This window comes from Protopterus annectens, chromosome 7.part0 (genome assembly GCF_019279795.1).
Source record: "Protopterus annectens isolate FY-2018-M chromosome 7.part0, PAN1.0, whole genome shotgun sequence".
NCBI classification, from domain to species: Eukaryota; Metazoa; Chordata; order Ceratodontiformes; family Protopteridae; genus Protopterus; species Protopterus annectens.
Window position 1 is genome coordinate 721,695,845 of NC_056739.1, and position 21,956 is coordinate 721,717,800.

At 41.9% G+C, this 21,956-nt stretch overlaps 2 protein-coding genes across 4 annotated transcripts in view; both read right to left on the reverse strand.

Moving 5' to 3' along the window:
- PPCDC (phosphopantothenoylcysteine decarboxylase) overlaps nucleotides 1-21,956 on the reverse strand; it is a 1,155,725-nt gene that overhangs the window by 496,155 nt on the left and 637,614 nt on the right. The gene's annotated exons all lie outside the window — the stretch shown is intronic.
- Nucleotides 15,894-21,956, reverse strand: part of LOC122806081 (mucin-3A-like) — a 347,511-nt gene continuing 341,448 nt past the window's right edge. Inside the window, exon 12 of the mRNA XM_044076319.1 lies at nucleotides 15,894-16,057. Coding sequence (XP_043932254.1) covers nucleotides 15,939-16,057 — 119 coding nt within the window. The 3' untranslated portion in view covers nucleotides 15,894-15,938. The remainder of the gene's footprint in view (nucleotides 16,058-21,956) is intronic.

Sequence of the window (21,956 nt, forward strand, 5' to 3'; positions counted from 1 at the left end):
GCTTTTCCAAGACATAGTTGAGATCCCAAGGAGGGATAGGAGGAGATCTAGGAGGTCTTAAATTCTTAGCTCCTCTCAGAAATTGTCTAACCAGCTGGTGGGAAAAAATGGGAGGATCACAATTGAAATGAGCCGAAATAGCAGAAGCATGAATTTTAATGGAAGAAAAGGAAAGACCTTTAAGCAAAAGGTCTGAGAGATAAAGTAAAACAGAGGGAATATCAGGTAAAAAAGGATCAGAACCACGATCCTGCATCCAAATACAAAATCTCTTCCATTTAGAAGCATAAGATTTCCTTGTACTAGGATGCCTAGCTTCCAAAAGAATATCCAAAACCTGTTTAGGAAGAGAAGGAATCAATTGCCTTTGATGAGCCAAGCTGCCAGGCAGAGTGTCTTTATTTGAGAGTGAAATACCTGACCCTGATGCTGGGACAGTAGAGAATGGGTCAGAGGAAGACTCCAAGGGGGTTCCAAGCAAAGGTGTAGTAGAGTTGGATACCAAAACTGACTAGGCCAATTTGGAGCTATCAAAATGATCAGTCTGGGTTTGTCCAGCTTTATCTTTAGCAATACCCGAGGCAGAAGAGGAAGAGGAGGGAAGGCATATCCCGAAAGATTCCTCCAGCTGAAGGACAGGGCATCCACTTTCCAAGCTGTCTGTGGAAGGACCTGGTACAAAAGAGAGGCAACTTATGGTTGAGATGGGACGCAAACAGATCTGAGGACAGCCCCAAACTGCAGTTATCTTGCTGAATAAGTTGGGGTCCAACATCCATTCGTGAGGATCCAAAATGTTTCTGCTTAGGCTGTCTGCTAAGAGATTCTGATTTCCTGGAATGAACTGTGCCTGAAGATCCAGATTCAATTTTAGGGCTGTGTCCCATAAAGTCATGGCAAGTCTGCAAAGGGGGTAAGAGTGAGAGCCCCCTTGCTTGTTTATGTACCACATGACAGTGGTATTGTCTGTTCGAATTAGCAGAGGTCCTGGCTTCAAAAGAGTCTGGAAGGCTAGAAGAGCATTTTGGACTGCCAACATTTCTTTCAAGTTGATGTGCCATAGAAGGTGTTTGTCCAAGAACCCTGTTGGCATTTGTCTAGAAAATGAGCTCCCCAAGCATAATCTGAGGCGTCCGTGGTTATGATCTGAGTAGGTTTAGGAAGACGAAAGGGCTTCCCTTCATTCAAAACACACGCCCTGGACCACCAAAGGAATTCCTTCTGGAGGCAGGGAATCAGTGGAATCATTGTATCCAGACTGTGGCAATGCTGTGACCATACACTCTTTAGGTACCATTGAAGTTTCCTCATGTGAAGCCTCGCATTTGGAATCAACAGGATGAAAGAGGCCATGTAGCCCAAAGCCTGCAGGAATTTCCTTGCAGTGAGCTGAATCAAGGTTGCCAAGGTCTTGAAGATTGAAGCCAGCTGTAACTTTTTCTGGAGTAAGGAAGGCCATCTGTAAACTTGTGTATAGAAGAACTCCCAAAAAGATTATTCGTTGAGAAGGAATCAAATGCGACTTTGTGTTCACTGAGAATCCCAGTAGTAGAAGACGCTGAACAAAATGCAGGTGTTGAAGTAAAAGGTCTTTGCTGTCTGCCTGAATTACACAGTCGTCCAGATGGGGGTAAATCTGAATCCCCTGAGTCTGCAGTAAGCTACTACTGGAGCCAGGCATTTGGTAAAAACTCTGGGCACAGTAGATAAGCCAAATGGCAGTACAGAGAATTGGAAGTGTCTTGAGCCTGCCTTGAATCTGAGGTACTTTCTGCATTGTTGCCTTATGGGGACATGTAAGTAAGCATCTTTTAAGTCCAATGTTACCATCCAAGCATCTTGTGAGAGCATTGGGAGAAGTCGTTGAAGTGTAAGCATCTTGAATTTTGAAATTTCCAAAAAGGTGTTCAATACTGAGAGGTCCAGAATAGGTCTCCAGGAATTTTGTTTTCTTGGGACCAGAAAAAGTCTTGAATAAAACCCCTTCCCCACCTCTAGAGGTGGAATAGGTTTCTATGGCTCTTAAGGCTAATAAAGCGTCCACTTGATTTAAGGCCTCTGTCCATTGATGTTTTGGCAGATCTGGCCAGCCGGAAGGCCTTGGCAGAGTGTGAAAGTGGAATCTGTAGCCTTTCAAAATCACGTCTAACACCCATTTGTCCTGGGTAATGTGAGTCCAGTTTTGGTAAAAAAAGAGAAAGTTTTCCTCCGAGAGGGGCATCCAGGGAAGGAGGACCTGTAGCCCAACAGAGGGAGTCATTGGGTCTGCTTTCTTTGGGTTTGAGGTCTGTCTTCTCCCCTTCTAGGTGAAGCAGTCCACTGTCTAGATCTGTAAGAGGCCTGAGCCTGCACCCGACCTCTGGAGTGTCTATATCTTCCCCTTTGAGGCCTGTCAGAAGTGGGAAAAGACCAATTTTTGGATGGCCAATTTCTAGAAAATCTAGGAGGCTGTACTTGCAAAAAATCTTTTACAGTCTGCATAGACTTGGCTTTTTCTTCCATCTTTTTAATAACCTCCTCAGCCTTAGATCCAAATAAGACATCATGCTGAACAGGGGCATCTAGCAATTTAGCCTTAACTTGTTCAGGTAAATTCTGCTCACGAAGCCAAGCATGTCTCCTGATAACAGTACCAGAGGCAGCAGCCCTGCAGGAAGCCTCTAAGGCATCAAAACCACAATGTAAACTATGCTTGCTAACTTGTTCAGTTGCATGCAACACATCCTGTAATTCCTTGTCCTCAGCACATGCAGGAAAGGTAGAAAGCCTTTGTTTTAAAACAGATAAAAGAAACTGTTGATACTTAAACATGTGAAACTGGCAATTTAAAGCTCTAATAGAAAGGGTTGCTGAAGTATAAACCTTTTTGCCCCACCTGTCCAAGGCACGAGAATCCTTTTCAGAGGGGATAGGATTCTTAGAGGAGGCGACCTTAGCAGCCTTGGAACCCTGCAAAATAGTTTCAGGATCAGCAGAAGGATTCTTAAATAAGAATTGATGGGAATCAGGGACCCTGTAAAATCTATCAGGCTTAGAAGGAGCAGGCGGCATGGAATCAGGATTCAAGTTAGCTTCAGAGAAGGCATCATCCACAATGTCAAGTACAGGAGGAATAGCTAAAGGCCTGTGTTGAGGGAGAAGAAGAAATTCCCCAAGTCTCTTTTTGGAAGCAGAATAATCCTGACCTTCCCAATGAAAATGCTCCCTCATCTCATGCAAGGTTTCCCCAAAAGAAAAATCTTCAGGGGGAGAGGCAGAGGGAACAGAATCCTCTGCATCCGAATCCTCATGAGGAAAAGAGTAATCCTGATCAGAGGAAGAAACTGAAGATACAGAAGCCTGATCAGAGGAATCATAAGGGATATCCTGTCTAGGCCTTTTCTCAGGAGGAGGGTGAGAGCCCCTAATCATAGTTAATAAATCCTCAGCCATCCGTAGTAATTGCTTCGGAGTCTTAGGAGCTGAATCCGAAGAAGCTTGAGCAGAAAGTCTGGGTTTAACAGGAGTCTTTGACTTAGCCTTTGTCTTTGTGGAAATAGTAATATGTGAAGGCCTGAAGACCCCCTCAGAAGCCGGTACCTGCACAGCGGTTCCAGACCCATCTGAAGGAGCGACGTCCGAAGGTCCTGCAGCAGACAAATTACTAGGCCTAGATGGCTCCCCATGGGAGTCCGTGTCGGCCATCGGTTCTGAAGTGGCGGACGACAGGGGCTGCAAAAGCGCCTCACTGACGACCGCCGAACCCGAAGCTGGCTCCGGCTGCAAAGTATCCTGTTTGGACCTCAGAGGCCTGTCCGTGTCTTTGCGTTTCTTCTGTATTCCGGTAGTCGGTAAAGTATCCGACGACATCCTATAATTAAATCATCTACCGAAGTAATTCAAGGCCCAATCGTACCTACGCTTGATAGTGCGAGAATTGAACCTGGCACAGAACCGACAGCAAGAAACGTCATGGTCAGGGCCTAAGCAAGGTAGACAGTAAGAGTGGAAATCTTTATGAGGTATTTGTTTTCCACACGATACACAATTAACTTTTTCTGACATTGGAGGAGCAAGAAAAAGGTTTCCCCAATGGGGTGTACTTAGCTTTGAGAAGAGAAGTAGAAAACTTCGGACCGACGACAAATGCACCACATTGTCTTGAAAACGCCAACCAACAACTAGCGAACTGCTTTGCACCGCACGGCAAGAAAGACTGGAGAAGATGGCGTCGGCTGTCAGCTTTATACCCATGCGTTCTGATGTCAGGGTACTTGCGGATACAACCGACGCCGGACCCAGACTTTGATATTCTGGCCGACCTCGGGCTGCCTGCTGGCAGGAGTACCCTACAGTTATGACTGCAACAGTGAAACACGAAGAACATTTTACTAGTTGTAACACTTCTAAAGTGTACCAGATTAGAATTTTTGGTAACTGCAGCAGTGACTGGTTGATCTATTTAGCTACATGTACGTGCGCATCCTTTTATGTAGGACAAACATCCAGACCCTTCAGACATCGCATAAGTGAACATCTAAGCGAGATTAGAAATAAGAGTTTCCAATGCTCTATATAAACACACTACTATACACAACTGCAAAATTTAAGTTTACTATAATTGACAAAATTCAGATGTATAGAACTTCCAAAGCAGGTTGGCATGAAATACTAGACAATATGGAGTCCTCTTGGATCACCAGGCTGGGGAGCTTTATTCAGACTTGGTTTAAATGAATTAAGTTGAATTTTGCTTTGGTAGTTCCATTTGTATTATATCCAGGGTGTGTATATATCTCTAATTTGGGGATATACAAGTAGACACTAGGATGTGCTTTAATTAAATTTTCTGTTGCACTGAAGAAGGCTTATGTTTTAGCCAAAACTGGTTTGCTTTGCTTGGAGTTGCCACAATAAAAGCCATTTAATTTTTTCTTCCTTTGTGCTGGATCTTCTTTTGGATGTACTATTGCTTATGGTTTGATCCGTGCACTTGGTCTACCCTGCGTGGGTTTGGTTCATTCCTGTTTGATCTTCTGGGAGGCCTTAAATTTTTGGCCCCTCTAAGATACTGTTTTAGCAAAGGGTGAGAAAAGATCGGTGGCTCTGTGCTGTAATGAGCTGAGATGGCAGAGGCATGGATTTTTATTGATGAAAAAGATAGGCCTTTGGTCAAGCATCTCAGTCAAGTATTGTAAAATCTGAGGAATATTTGGCTTAGCTGCGTTATTTCCTTGTTCTTTGTTCCAAGCACAGAATCTCTTCCATTTATCAGCATAAGATTTTCTAGTACTAGGCCCTCCTGGCTTCCAAAATGACATCCATCACAGATTTACTGAGAGGTGTTTGAATAACTACATGATCAGCCATGCTACCAGGTTCAGTGTTTGGAGCGGATTGTACAGGATCAGATTGTTTTGCTGAGACAGTAAGTGAGGTATTTGAGGCAAGTACCAAGATGGGAATTGAGACATATTCCTTAGGATTGGATACCAGTGTTGGCAGGGCCAGTCCAGAGCAATTAGTATCATTTTTGTTTTTTCTTGTCTGACCTTTAGTAGGACCTTGGGAAGAAAAGGCAGAGGAGGAAAGGCATATAGGTTTTTCCAACTGAAGGATAGGGCATCCACTTTCCATGCTCGTCTGTGACAAGTCCTTGTGCAGAATTTGTCCAGTTGATAATTCTGAGGAGAGGCAAATAGGTCTATGTCCGGGCTCCCCCATTTCTTTCTCATCATGCTGAAGACTTGTGGATCCAGTTTCCACTCGTGAGGGTCCATAAGGTTTCTGCTTAAGTCATCTGCCAGAGTATTTTCCTTTCCTGGCAGGAACTGATATTGAAGATGTACTTGGTAGGTCAAGGCTGTGTTCCACAATGCCATGGCTAGTCTGCAAAAAGGGTGTGTGTGCATGCCCCCCTGCTTGTTTATGTACCACATAACCGTGGTGTTGTCCGTCTTTATCAGTGGTTATCCTGGATGAAGCAAGTCCTTGAAAGCTGTCAGGGCATTTTGAACAGCTAACATCTCTTTTTGGTTGATATGCAGATACATTTGTTTTGGAGTCCATATGCCCTGAATGCATCTTCCCATATGCCCTGAATGCATCTTCCCACAAGGTGGGCCCCCCATGCATAGTCTGATGCATCTGTAGTTAAGGTTTGGCTGGCAGGGGGTAGAGGGAAGGACTGTCCCATGTTTTGGTGACATGCCTCTGCCCACCAAAGAAACTCCTATTGTTGGTAGGGAATGAGAGAAATCATCGTTTCCAGTCTGTGACAATGCTGACTCCATAAACCTTTTAGGTACCACTGTAGTTTCCTCATATGCAGTCTTGCATATGGAATCAGTAGAATGCAGGATGCCATGAACCCTGAATAGTTTAATCTGTTTCCAAAATATTTTGAGGCAAAGATATACCAATGCTTAATAGTGTGTTAGTTAAATCTAGCACAAAACAGACAGCTAGGCACGTTATGAATCAGGGCCTAGGGCAAGGAATACAGTACAAAAGGAAATCCTTATGAGGTATTTGCTTCTCACAAGTAATGCAATTAACTTTTACTGGCATCGGTATGGAGCAAGAAAAAGCTTCCCTAATACGGTACTTAGCTTTAGTGAAGACTTTGGTTCTGAAACTCGAATTCGAAAATTTCAGGAGTCGGCCGACCGGCACTTGCGAACGGCTTCTGCTTCAGGCACCACATGGTAAGAAAGACTAAATAAAATGGCGTCTGCTGCCTGTTTTATACCCTGACTTGATGTCATGGAAGAAGAGACAGCAACCGACATATGACCCAAGACTTTGGAATTCAGGCCGACTGAGGGGAACCTGCCAGCAGATTACCAAATGTAATGACTGCAACAGTGAAACACGAAGAACATCGGTTCTGTCTGCTGGTATCAGGAACGTCCAACTCTTAGAAAGGTAATTCCTGCTAAAGCAAGGAGGCTGAACTTGCAGAAAGTCTGTCTGCATAGACTTGGCCTTGTCTTCCATCTTCTTGAGCACTTCCTCTGCTTTACTGCCAAAAAGACTGTCCTTATGCAAAGGTACATCGAAAAGCTTAGCCTTAACAGACTCTGGTAGGGGCTGCTCCTTGGGCCAAGTGTGCCTTATAATAACAGAGCCAGTAGCTGTAGCCCTACAGGAGGCTTCTAGAATGTCAAAACCACAATGAAATGAATGTATTGACAAGACTAGCAGAATTCAGCAAATCCTGCACATCTTTACTCTCCACCAACAGAGGCACACTTGCTATCCTAGACTTAATAGCTGCTGGTACTTCAGCATATGAAAAAGACAATTAGACCCAATAGCAAGAGTGGTAGAGGTATAAACCTTTTTACCCCACCTAATCTAGGTTCCTAGATTCCCTTCAGAAGAAACAGGATGTTTAGTAACAGTGGCCTTAACTCCTTTTAGACCTTGAGAAATAACCTCTGGATCAGCCAACGGATTCCTGAAAAGAAACAAATGAGAATCAGGGACTCTAATACCAGTCAGGTTTCCTGGGAGGAGGAGGAACCAAATTTGGAGTCAAGGAATTTTACAATAAAACATCAACCACTTCCAACACCGGTGGAATAACCAAAGGCTTATGCTGAGGCAAATCTAAAAACTCCCCGATCCTTTTCTTAGAAAGGGGATAATCCTGACTTTCCCATTTAAACTATTCCCTGAGAGTATTTAAAGCATCACCAAAAGAGAAATCTTCTGGAGGAGAAGCAGAAGGGATGGACTCCTCTGCGTCCGAATCCTCAAAAGGAGAGAAAGCTTGAGAAACTTCCTCTTCATCAACAGAAATGCTGGAAGTATTAGAACATGAAAAGGACAAAGCCTCAGGAGAGACATCCTTACCTCTTTTTGAAGGAGGCGGCTGTGAACCCCTAAATAAGAGTCAAAAGGTCATCAGCCATTTTAACCATTTGAGAATGAGGGGGACGAGAGGCTTACGAATGGAAAATTTACCTGCATATTTGAAGGACTCGGGAGGCCTGGCAACCACTGAAGCTGCAGCTGAAGTTGTCAGTATGAGCTTGCTGTCTGAACGAAGAACAGAGGCCTTGGACACCAGAGTCAGTTTAGTGGCTCCAGATCTAGTTGAAGCAGCAACAGGCAGAAGGTCAGAAGGCAAAATGGAAGCCGGAGGCCTGGAGACCTCTGAAAAGGTCTCAACCATGGCCTGCGGTTGAAAATCTGTGGGCTGCAGGGGCTGCAAAGGCCCCTTACTGGCTACCACATGACTGATGACCTTCAGAAGCCTGTCGTGGTCCTTATTCTTACGTTTCTTGGGGATAGCCAAAGCCTAAAAGACCAGCAGATGCCATACCGACAGACTTGTGCCAAACTCAAAAATGTTTAGCTAAAAGCTTAGCCTGATGACTAATAGTATGCGGATTAAAGGAAGCACAGAGATCACAATTAGGAATGTCGTGGTCAAGGCCTAAACAAGTAATACAATAGGAATGAAAATCTATGGCGAATCTGCTTTCCACAAGTAAGACAATTGACCTTTTCTGACATTCGTTAAGGCAAGAAAAGAGGATCCCCAACAGGATACTTCGCTGTAGTTGACTTCAACTTTGTAGTCGGAAATAAAAAAGGTAAACTGCCAACCGGCACTCATGCAAGAAATGCTTCTGCTTCGGGCTCCACTGCAAGGAAGCCTGGGGAAGTGACGTTGGCTGCCTCCTTTTTTATTGAATACCCTGACGTCCTTTACAACAGACCGTCAATGTCATTTGTACTTCCCTTTGGTATTCTAGCTAAATCGAGGGCTACTGGGAGCCAGCTAACCCATTGGTTAGGACTGCAACAGTGAAACACGAACATTTATGGTTTACTGTACAGAGAGAAGACCCCTGTGAGAGGGCTGGAAGATGAGGTAATACAGTAGTTAGTAGTGCTCAGAGCCTACCATCTGGCAAATTCTAGCCATAACCCATGATATTCCTTTTGCAGGTCATATGGGCATAAAGCACAACAAAAGACGTATTATGCAGAACTTCTACTGGACTGGGATTGCAAGGAATGTAACAGTACTGCAGGACCTGTGAGCAGTGCCAAAAAGTAGGCAAGACAGGAGACAAGGTCAAAGTTCCTTTGATGCCTTTGCCTGTGATTGAGGAGCTGTTTCAGAGGGCTGTTATGGATATTGTGGGGCCTCTTAATACCTAATGTTCCACAGGGAAGAAATATATCCTAGTGGTAGTAGATTATGCTACTGGATACCCTGAGGCAGTGGCTCTTGTCCTCCATTGAGGGACAGAAGGTGGCAAATGCTTTGTTACAGATTTCCAGCAGGGTAGATTTCCCCGAGAGATATACTGACAGAGGTGCCAATTTCATGTCAGACCTGCTGGCTTGTCTTGTGGGAGCTCTTTGGGGTGAAGCACCTAAAGACCACCCCCAGACTAATGGTCTTGTGGAGAGGTTAAACTCTCAAGACCATGCTAAGGGCACTTGCCGACCAGTTACAGAAATTTGCCACATCTGCTGTTTGCATAGAGAGGTGCCCCAGGAATCCACAGGTTTATCACCCTTTGGGTTACTAGGTGGGCATAAGCTGATGGGGTTCTGATTGGATTCATGATGAGTGGGGGGGGGTGAGTGTGAATCTCACAAGGAGTCTGTTGGGGCATATGTTCTAAACCTCAGGACAAGGCTTCAGAAGCTCATGGGCTTGGCCCAGGAGAACCTGTCAGGAGCCCAACGGCAGGAAAAGATCTGGTATGACAGAAATGCTGAAGCCTGCAAGTATGCTGTGGGACAGCAGGTTATGGTGCTCACTCCTGCCACACACAATAAGCTGCAGGCTTGGGAAGGACCCTTCAAAGTGGTAAGGAAGGTCAGTGATGTGGCTAGGCAAGAGGCAGGGGCACAAACTGTACCATGATAGGAAGGCCCCTGTGCTAATTATTTTTAGTGGGTGGCAGGATCTGGTAACTGATGATTTCGGTGAGGTTAGACTGACAACCTCAGTGGAAGGGGGTAGCAATGTCCCAGTGGTTATCCCCTACAGAGATTCCAGAAATCCAAGCAATGTTACAGGAGACTGGGGATATGTTCACTGGGAAACCCACCTGGTACAGCAATGTAGCAGGGTTAGCAATGCCATTGCAGATGGGATCTGCATAGGGTACAAGTTGATGTGTTCTCAGACAGGCTCATTTCTCTCAAGCAATGTTTCTCCAGGGTCACTTGAAAAACTAGCTTGAATCTTCAAAGGGGAGAGATGAGATGTGAGGTAGTGCCAGCTATGCCACAGAGAGTAGGGCAGTGCATGTGTAATGAGTATTGATGAAGGATTGTATCCAAAAGCTTTGCTGGTTATATAAAGTGTTTTATTACATACAATGGTTTCCTGCCTAGTCCTTTTGACATGTGTAATATATGCCAGCATAGCTAGCTGGAATTTTGCAAATAATGTTTTGTCATCTGTACAAACATTTGTAAATTTGCTTGTTAAAAATATAACAGTGGGTCCTGCTGGACAGAAAAGAAATGTACATTTATAACAGACTGTATTGTTGTAACTGAGGAAATGTATATATGTTAAAGGATGCTGGAAGGGGAGGGGTTAAGCTCGGCCCAGCTTACCTTTAGAAAAGCAGCTTAATATTAAATGACTAAGTCAAAGATTTCATCTCACAGGCCTGAATGCAGCAGACGCACAATGTCTGGGCTGGGGTCCTGCTCTTATTGTCCTTAGTGGTGAGCTAATTGCTATCCTGGAGTGCCAGAGAATGTCTAGTTAGTCTTTGCAGAAGGATGAAAGCATTGGAATTGTTTCAGTCTCCAGATGTCTTAGCAACGCTGTGTGTGTACTGATACATCTGTGTTAGATCCTAGTTTGAAGAGCAGTTTAAAGTTAGAATGTCCATGAAAGAGTACTTAGAAGATATGGATGAACATTGATCAATGGTTTTAAAGCTATGGCAACCAAACTGATGGTCAGAGGAAGAAAACATTGATGGTAGGTTATAACTGAAACCCAGGAAAAATGATGAATGTAATGGTAAACTATAGTACATTATTATAGGCATAATGCAGAGGTTGAGGGCAATGCAAGAAATGGTAACATATGACTGAATTACAACTCTTTCAGTTTACAGAAGTAGAAAGGTGGTAATTAGAAATAAGTAAAAATTAAAGCAAGAAACCAGAATAAAGGGGAAACCTCTCAGAAGTGACAATGACAGCAGTAGTAGTGCTATATTAGTAAAATGTTAAGTTTAATTTTGCCCCCCTGTTTGTTGACTGCATCAGGTCAAAAAACTTGGCATTATGTTATGCAATCACAGTAGCCTACCACTTGATCAGAGGTGACTTCTGTCTCACTTTCTGAGCCATGATAAACCCAGTCCTTGACCTATTTCTTCACAACATCAGATCTACCAAATTCTGTAAGAAGGATACAAATGTAAAACAATTAAGATTTGCTGGAGCGACAGGCTCCTTAGTAAACATCCCTTACTTACGGAATAAGTTAGCAATGCAGGTCAGATAAAGTCCTGCGGTGACTACCTTTAAGGCTAGTCTTGGATTGGTTGACAAATTTACAACAGGGTTAAGAATGGCCCTTCTCTGTTTGGGATGAGAGTTCTTCTGTGCTTGGAAAAGGCAGAAAGAACTTCAAAGTGTCTACTTAAAGGTGTAAACAGCTAGGCATCTGATTGGCCCCATGATAGCTTGCCTAATATTGTTCCTATGCTCGTATGCATATATTTGTTTGCAGTGCATACATAACTATTGAAAAATGGATACTTTACATTGCATAGGATAAGAAATCCACAAGTTCCCAGTCACTGTGCTGAATTTGCCATGAATTAATGGGACTTTAGCAGAGAATCTGAATGAGAGGTAGGCATTAAACTTGGGTGGAGTGTTATTATATAAAAACAAGTTTCTGTAACTATACAGAGATTTTATTGTGCTTAAAGGTTAAGAAAGCCTCATTGTTGGGCATTCTCTTGTTTAGGCATGTAGCACTGAACTGAGCAAATGCCAGACTGATACAGGCCTGACTGGGATTTAAGTGGGGGGGGGGGGTCAAGAAGGCAGCCTGTATAAAAGAGTTTAGTGGAGAGATGTAGATCCTCCTCCTAGAGGAGCAGACTGGACTGTCAAACCCTTCCTCCTAAAGCTGATATACACAGAATCCCACCTTTCCCCAAGACACTAGTTATATAAAATGAACTGAAGTCAGTTATTTTCTGTTTGTATTGTGGCTTTATTGCTGTTGAGGGCAAGAAGCTGGATTCCAATCTGCACACTGACAGCTCAACCACATCTCTATTCCACAGGAGAAATCTAAGGTTATTTGCTTCAATGAGGGCAGTGTATTTGGGCTGAAAAGAGCAAGGACTTAGTGACATCCATTTCTAGCACCTAAACATGCAAAACAATCACTGAAAAGCCACATAGGCAAAAAAAGACATTCAAAAACAGGATATTCACTCTATAATACCTTAAACTGCCTTTAAGGGTGGCCCATAGGGAAAATATAAATTGCCCTTTGTACAAGCCTTCCAGCTACATGACTTCTGAATGCCCACTGACTTAAGTCTTTGAAGTATTCACACCAATAAAGCCAAACTCCACCAACAGTAGACAGGACATGTTTTGTCCTCGAGACACAGATGTTACTATTGCAACTCAGCCTGATAACTGGAGCATCAGTGTGTCAGACTCCTGAAATGCATGATTAGGGCACTGCAGTGTGTGCTGGCATGCTCTGGCAGCCTTAGAGTTTAGACATAGCTTTGATGACTCAGAACACAGTGAATGATGTGCCCAGTGGGGTAAAGTGGGAATATGTGGCTTTAGTCTGGGACCAATAGTGCATTGCCTAGGAGGCTTTGCAAGAGATTTTTTTTCAGCATTTCATCATGACGTTCTTTCTCAGGAAGGTCTCATTGTGCTAAGCCCTTTGTCAGTGGAAGCCCAGGGAGAAAAGCTTCACATGATATACATTTGAATGAGCTAACACTAAAAAACTGCACAGTGCTCAGGATTATACAACAGGTGACCATGTTACATACACTATATAGTATTTACAGCATGCTAAACAGATATCTACAAAATCTTACATATGATATTCTACATTCGCCAATAGAACATTCATCAGTTTATTGCATGCATATACACCCACTGTAGTATTAGCAGAGAGCAAATAAGGGATACACATTTTATCCATTTGGATTCACTTAAGACATATAACCAGATTACTTAGTAAAATTGAGGATTTTGTGACTGATTTGATAGCATGCGGGGAATTTGTAATGGTTTTGGCACGAGGGCAGTACTATTACACTGATAGGTGTGATTTCATTAGGATTGTAAATTACAGATAAAAGGGTCTAATGAGTATGTTACAAATACAGGACTTTTAGCTCGAGAGGTACTTTTTCAAAGATATTTGAAAGTTTAGCAACATGAGTATACATATGATTTTTAGATACAAATAGGAATTTGGCTTAGTAAGCACAGTTCTCTGAAGTGTACGTACCATACCAGTTTAATAAATAGCTGATGGTAGGGCAACTGAGGTATAAAGGATATTGTGGGCAGACTTGATACAAGTAGAGTAAATAGATCCGGACAGTTTAGGGAATTAAGTGTCACTCAGTGATGTGTCTGATTAATGTGGTTTGATTAATGTGGTTACTTCCAAACTGGTGAAGACTTGGGAAGAAGGGGTGTCATTACTCACAAAGGAAGCACCTGCAACTAGAGTGCAAATGTGTAAAGATATATGTAAAATTAGTGAAAAGTAAATATGGCTATTGAATGGAGAAATTAAGGCTCCCTATTGAAATGTCAGGAGTCATAATGCAGAGTGCTGACAAGCTAAAAAAAGACTGAACACAAGAGTGAATCAAAATTGCTCTTCCCCATTGAGCTTTTTTTTGCAGGGGGCAAGCCCCCCTAAACCCCATGAACTTGTATACATCAACCCCAAGATCGCCATATATTGGAGAAAATGGAATATTTCAATAACTAGTATCTTGGACTTTTTTATATTTAAGGCCATTCTTTTGGCTATTTGGATCTCTATTTCAGGAAGCTCTAGTGGGTCTTGACATTTTAAATGGTTACTGGAAAATAAGGCAGTGGGATGGAAAATTTAAGGCTATGGAAGACTGTAGAAGGTATAATTATATCTGAATGGATATGTTGAGAAGGTGTGATAAAATAAAAGCTGTACCTATTTTATGGGATCGGTAAATGAGATGGTTGCATATGTGGTTCAGAGCTCCTCTTATATTACAGAGATGTTGGAAGGTGGGAGAGGGGATATGTTGGAGATGTGCAAATGAGGCAAGATATTTACATAAATGTTGTGTGCACCAGGCAGTTAAAGTTCTGGAATAGCTGTACAGAGTCATGGGAAAGTATGAAAAGTCCTGTAACATTAAACATTTATAGTTGAGCTACTCAGGTGGAGAGCAGAATGGGTGGAGAGAGCTGAAAAGTACAGTTACAGTACCTATGAAGATTAAGCAGCACTATAGTTAATGCTGGCTTACTGGATGAACTTGATTGTAGTGAAGTAGGAGTAGAAAAACAAAGGTATGCCTCCATTTTGAACAGATATTTTCTATCGCTCATGTAGATTCTGAATCATGTAATAGTAAGGGGTTAGTATAGTGAAACCTAAGAGAGGGCAAGATGTTTAAAGCAAGCCAAAGTCCCTTTAATCTTGATAGCCTTACCAAACAAGATTTTTGAGAAAGATTTGCTGGCCCCAACCCCAATCATAGCAAGCCCAGGGAGCTAAGAGGGTAGATAAACCTTACTGATTGAGGAGATACATACTGGTCAGATGTGGGACAGTTGAAAAAAGAGGGGAGAGCCTAATGCTCGCTCTACTACATGGAATATGTTATCTTAGACTTGAAGAACCAGAAAAATGTCAAAGCTTTTTAAGTAGGTTAATAACCTTTCACACATAGATTTAGTAAAACTGAGGATCTGGCATTTGGGTTTCTACAGAAGTAGAAAGAAATTGCCTGTAGGATGTGTGAACTCCCTCTGCCTGCTGAAAGGTGCCTGCAAATAGTCATTTTGCAACAAGACAGACATTTTAGTGAAATATGGAACAAAACACAAATTCTCCATTCCTGCGAATATGCGAGTAGCAACAAGTGAAACACTCCTGACTGACATTTAAATGCAAGTTGTCACAAACTGCAGAAGTTAACAGGTCAAATAAGCCCCACCTCCTCCCCAATACAAGAATCAGGCCAAATACTACACATGGCTTGTTTAACATTCCTGTGCCTCCAAAACTTTGTAAACATCTAAAATATTAACTTAATCCCTCCCAACAGCAATGGGTCAAAACTGCTGACATTCACTGGAGAGGTGAGAAGTACAGTTATACATGTCAACATCTGAGACACAGCATACTGGGTAATGAGTTGGAGGTTATCATGTGACTGAAAGACTTTGTAAAGCCCAATACAGAGTTCCTAGGTCTGCCCATTCACAAACATTTAGCATAATGCAAAGTATGACACTACAAATTCTTTTCCTCTGTTGGATTCTTTGCTTCATTTCTTCTATACACTGAGCAGGTAATTTGTGCTTTAATGGTTGATGTCTACTTTTAGTAAACATTAGGCACATGTGAGTGTGATTGTTCCAAAAACAACTGGTACATCCGAGTGGCGGTCTTGCTTTTGTGACAAGCATTTTGTAGACGTATGATAAAATGGTACCCACACTGATTGTCACGGCGTAACTGCATTGAAGAGGAATACTTCATGGTATTGGTACTAAAACAGAGAATTCCAGTGATCAGAACTTGTCAAGGGGGGTGCAACTCAGTATGGTCATTCAAGTGTGTGCAGAGATTGCAGCTGGTCAGACTGGACAAAAAAATTACTACATCTGAAGTTCACCCTTTTATTTCTAAATGTGCATTGTCTATATGAAATAAAGATATCACTTCATCTTACCAGGAGTATTAATAAAGGTGAAAACAGTATGCAAAGCCCACACATGACAATAATGGCAACTCCATATCCTGGAACACCTGACCGTGTATCCTGATCTGTGATTTTTGCATCTGAAATGGGAGGAAAGTTGAGATGTTAACACTGTTTCAACTATTCCAGCAAAACTCCATTCCTACATGAACATTTAAAATGTATCCTGCACACAACATATCAGTAGGCACAAAAGAGCAATTTCCAAAACACAGCAAATCCAAGACTGATTGCATACCTCTGGAAGAAATACCAGACTGCAACAATCCAAGTACAGGACATTGCTATGAAAGAAAATAAAACTCCTTTATTAGTCCAACTGGGACTGATTATGGAAAGAATGTCCTGTATTACATAATTATGTGCTATTTGATAAACTTACTTCCTCTCCAGGTAAAACACCAATACTTAAACACCAATTTCTCCCGAGAAATAAGGCAGATGAATATTCTAAAACAGAAATACAGGTATGAAAAGTTACTCACCATATCAATGCATCTTTGAGATGGTTTTATAAGCTACAGAGGCTACATCCTGAGTGCTTTTGACATAAGAACTGAGAAATCAGACTACAATTCTTACCACAAGCATGGGGTTACATCTGCAAGAAAACTAACTAATAGGACCGATTACAGTGGGAATGAGTGCAGCATCCAAGACAAGGTAGACAAAAGGAACAAGGCCCTCATTGCAAAGGGCAGTCAAACAAACAAGATGGTGACACTACTTGCACATACATCACGTCCTGCATCATTAACTCACCTGCTTTGGGCAAACATTGATGTAGAATCCATGTCACACAAAACAGAGGAAGAATGAGCCCAACAAGGCAGGCAGATTCCAGGGCTGGGTAACCAGAAGGAAATTACAGTTTGGCAATTACATAGGTTAATTCAGAATTACTTACCCACAATAATCCAGCATAGAGCTAGAACCCAAAGTGACATCAAAACCTTCTGCCCATCAGTATTAACTGCTGTAAACACAGTTCTGTATGCTTAGATTTCTGCATTCAGAACAAAACTATTTTTTTAAAATGCTGCAAAATTAACCTTTTCCACAAAGAAAAGTTTGCATGCATAAAGACTTATGCACATACTTTCTGTGCAAACAGAAGTTAGTTTCACACATTTAAACTTTATCTTTAAGAGCGGTCTTAATTTTGTCATTCTAGGGGGTCCAGTTTATACTGCAGCAGGAGGCAATAGTGACAAGTTATTGTGAAGGAGGATATGCAACTCTCACCATGGCTTTCACTGACTGGATAAAACTTTTGTACTCCTCCATATACTGCTGATTTTAGACAGAGTCCATCTTCTGGACATCGTAGAAAAGCAAATTCTAATTTAGACTATTAAGTTGCCATTGATCAATGCTACGAGTCTGAACAGAAGGATACCCGAGTCTGTGGCCCTCCTTACTCAAAATATGTATAGATGCTGTAAAAAAAAAAAAAGCTTTGCTGCAGTCTCTTGATAGTCCCATCCCCCCACTCCAGTAGCTGGGTTTGGTGCCCACCACTCTTAGGTCCTCTGGAAACTGCAATGGTGTCTCCATATTGATCCAGGAGCCCAACTCAAAACAAATTTATCATAAGCGCAACCTAGAACTCTGTTCAAATGGTCCCATAAGACTGTCACCTCGTTGCTAATCAATGCCCTCCCCTCCAGGCTCTCGCCCCACAGAAATTGAGTTACCTACATTTCTTTACATGAGATTTCTATTCAACCTAATATTTACTTTGCAAGTTTAACTCTCAAACTGTAAAACCTATACCAGTAAAACAGGTTGACTTCCTAGACTGTCAATACCACCTCCCTTGAACAACATTTTCATTAAAGGCCCTAATGTGCATGATTTGTCATCACCAACATATCCCATGCCTAAATTCCACCTTATACTTCCACCACTTGATTAGTTTGACCATAAATCCCCATTTTCCTTTAAAGCATGTGACATCTCCCCTTCAAGTCTCAGTTCAGTGATTTCTCCAAAACAAGCACGTTATTCTCAGTTCACATGAGAAAGTTCAGGAGCAAGCCTGCTCTGGTGGACACCACTACTACAGTTGTACTGAGGCCATCCCTATCTACTCTAACTGCAGTGGTAAATTTAAAAAACAAGCCCCTGTGGGGGAACTTGCAAAGTAAATTGTACAATAAAAGGAGGATGTTGCTTACCATCAATAAGGCTCAATGTCTGTATCACAAGAAATTAGCAAAGACCTCAAGTATCCCATTGAAAAGAGAAAGGCAGAACACAAACTTAAGTTTGTTATTCCTGTTAAACACTGCCACAAAAATCTTCATCTAAGTAAACTTTGAAGCAATACTCAACAATGCTCCCAGCTTATTTTTGAAAATACTACGACTTGGATCCCAAGTCAATAGCCAATACACCAACAGATACATATTGGTCAAACTTCACATCTACTCACCATGTTTGGCCGATTCATCTTTCCCAACAAAATTACATCAATCAAGGTCAGTCAGCTCTGTACAAAAACTAGAACACTAAATCAATGAAGCCTGATAATATACAAGATTGTCCCCTTATCCACTCCAAATACAACTTGTCTATACCTACATTTTTTTTATCTTGGCCTCTCTAACTCAGGCCTAGAAAACTCAGATGGCATTGCATAAGGATGCTCTCATCACCAGCCCAATGTTAGGGACTGTATCATATCTGAATCAACTTAAAGGTAATCTTCTGGATCCAAGGCCCCTGTCAATACTAGCAAACATTCCTTTGGTCCTAAACCTACTTAATGTTTTTTTTTAAAAAAAGGTTGAAGCCATGAACAGCTATTCCACACACAGCACACATCTTTTGACTTGGCCAACGACTGATGCGATGCATTGACAACATTACTGACAAATGAATACAACGCAATTCCTTCTGTCCACTGCATAGCCAATTGGCTATTAGGAATAACTTGCACAATAAGGGCAACTGGTGCTTCCTTTGAACATTAAGAATGTTACTAATGGTGTCCCACTGGGTTCAGTCTTTGATCTTCTCATTTTCATTATCGCCTTTTCCAATAACCAGGCCCAAGTTAAAGGCCTATGGCTACAGTTGTCAATTACAAACAAGGAGCAAATCAGCTCTTCTAAAAATACTCAGTCCTGAAGAGTTTATACCACCTCCTGGGTACCAACCACAGTCTCAAAATACCAAGAGATGCAGTAGGGTTCTATTTAAACAATTAACACGGCTCAAACCAAATCAGTGACATCCCCTGCAAATTAACAGGGAACATAACACCTGTATTAAACATTTGACAATCATGCCTCCAGCATACCATTCTCCAAAGGCGTTTGTTCTAGAGTAAAATCCATAGTCTCCCTCAGTGCATCCATGTCCATCACTAAATACACCATTTGGCCATATACCAGTCTAAGCATTATGCCCAATTCCTGAGACCCTAAAGATTCTTGGCAAGAAAATCATGGACAACTTGCAACTGCCCGGATAAATTTCCTGCCTTCCCCCTTTACTTGGTCTATACAGATTCCATCATGACCAATGATTAGCCTTTTCTGCCATAAGACCCTGTGTTATTAGACATTCTTTGCCTTAATGAAAACCAATGAAATCTCAAACATTTACATCAATGACCTCAACTTCCCTCAGCAAATAGCTGATCACAGAACAGGTTTCTAAAACAATGCGGCCCACATCTTTGGTGAAAGCTTCCCCCGACAAATAAAAGCAGTACCTTAGTAATATCTAGGTCAATCTCAATGTCTTAAATCAGTTTTCATTAATTCGCCCCAGAGTTACCTATGCAGTCCTCCAGAAGGCAGCAAGCACAACTGAAGCCTATCAAACTCAACTTAGCTAGGCTGCTATACAGTTTCATTACTACTTGCTCTGCAGTTTTAACATGATAGATGTATTAGACACCATGTCTTGAGAATACTGGGATTAACTCATGCCACGCTTTGATATAGGAAGGTGCAGTGGTTAGCACTGCCTCCTCACAGCAAGAGGTTCTCCAGTTCGATTATCAGCTGGGGAGCCTTCTGTGTGGAGTCTGCCTGAAATCCCTGCATTCTTGTGGATTTTCTTCAGGTGTTCGTTTGGCCCCACAATTCCAAACACATGCACCTGGAGCATTTCTCACCAGGTCTCTGCTAAAAATGGGCTCGGTCTCAGACAGACCTCCAGGTAAACAAATGTTAACTAAATAAAATAATTTGGCCATTTGGGCTTTACCCTCAGGACCAAAGCACATCAGGAATTGGTAATTCCATTAATGTTTGTACTTTATTACAAGCAATACAGCCATTAATCTGTCAGGTGATTAATCAATCTCTATGTCCCTATGCAATCAAATAATTTTGTGTTTCTCCTAAAATGTTCGCACAGATATCAGAAAAATACCTCAAAAAATTAAGGCCTAAAACTGCCCGACAATCTACCTGGAAAATGTCTTAAAATGGCAGCACAGGCCATTACATATCCAGTTTCAGTTCTGATAATGGATCCATATCTGAAAATAAATTCCCACCCGTACAGAAAAATTATTCCACTGCACAAAGGCAGAATCAATACAAATCTTTAAAACTATAGGGCCAAGTGCCATTTCATCTTCCCTATCAAAAGTATTAGAAAAAAATGTATTCATACCCTACTTCATCTAAAAGATGACAAGCTTCTGTCCTCATCACATCAGAACTACTGCATAGCTGAATGTAAATATGGTTGTTATCTGCCATAAAAATGCCAGCAGCCTACTCACCACCTGCCTAGACTAAACAAAAGCTTTAGATACAGTGTCCAACCAGAAACTCAAAACTCTCATCCTTATAGGGTTGCCACCCCTGTTTTTTTTTTCTGGACTATCCGGAAATCAAACCGATTCCCCAGGAGTCCGGAAAACACTGTACAAATGCCGGTATTCTGTTTCAAAAAAAGGAACCAAAAAAAAAAAAAAAGCTTAGTAAATCAGCCAAAAACAGGCAGTGGGAAGGGAAAGAGAGCGTTCCCCAAGTGACATCACTGTTACATCACAAAATGGGTGGAATATGGGTGGGAAGGGGAGGGGGTGGGTGAGGTTACTGGTGATGCAAGGGGTGTAGCTTTACTCCGGTTTTAGCCACAATGAAAGGTGGCAACCCTACATCCTTAGGGCTCACCAACTCCTCACTGTAATGGTTCAATAGCTACCTCAGAGCACAATCAGTGAAATGGAAAAATGATCTCTACCTTCTTGCCATAAGTATTGTGGTCCTACAAGGATCTATACTAGGGCCCTGAACTTTAACCTATTTATCAATCACCTCTACACTGCTAGCAAAAATGCTACCCTAGTTGAAAACACTGAAGACTGGACCCTAATCTGCTCTGCCGAATCTTTCTAAACCCTAAGACGCTAAACAATCCTCATCGACAAACATGGATAACGATTAAAAAAATTACTGCTCTTGAATCCAAAAACACATTTCTAGTGTCACTTCCAATGTCCCTATGATGATACAAGTAAAATAAAACCTACTGGGTGTCATCCAAGATGACCAGTTGAAATTAGACAATGCATCACACCTCAACTAGGTACATTATACAGAGTAAAAATTTATGTCACTAACATAGCTAGGTGTGCAGTCTCAGCACTAATCATATGCTCAGACAAACTAATACACATTTAAATGTTCAATCTAATGCGCAATTGTTTCATAGTGCTATAGTTCCTGTTATTTCATAAGGATGTAATTTAATTAGCAAATTTGCAGTTAATGCACACTAACGACTATTCATATATATTACTGACTGCCTAAAAATGTTTTGTAATTACCTTTGTAACTAACCATCTTAACCCCACCCTCCCTGATCAACTTCTTGTACTGCCCAACCAATCACAACCTGACCCTCTTAAAATAAGCCCTCCCACCTCTCGACTCACTACACTTAACTCCTTCCACCCTTGCTCACTGCTCTGATACCCCTGCACTAGCAATTACCATACGCCTT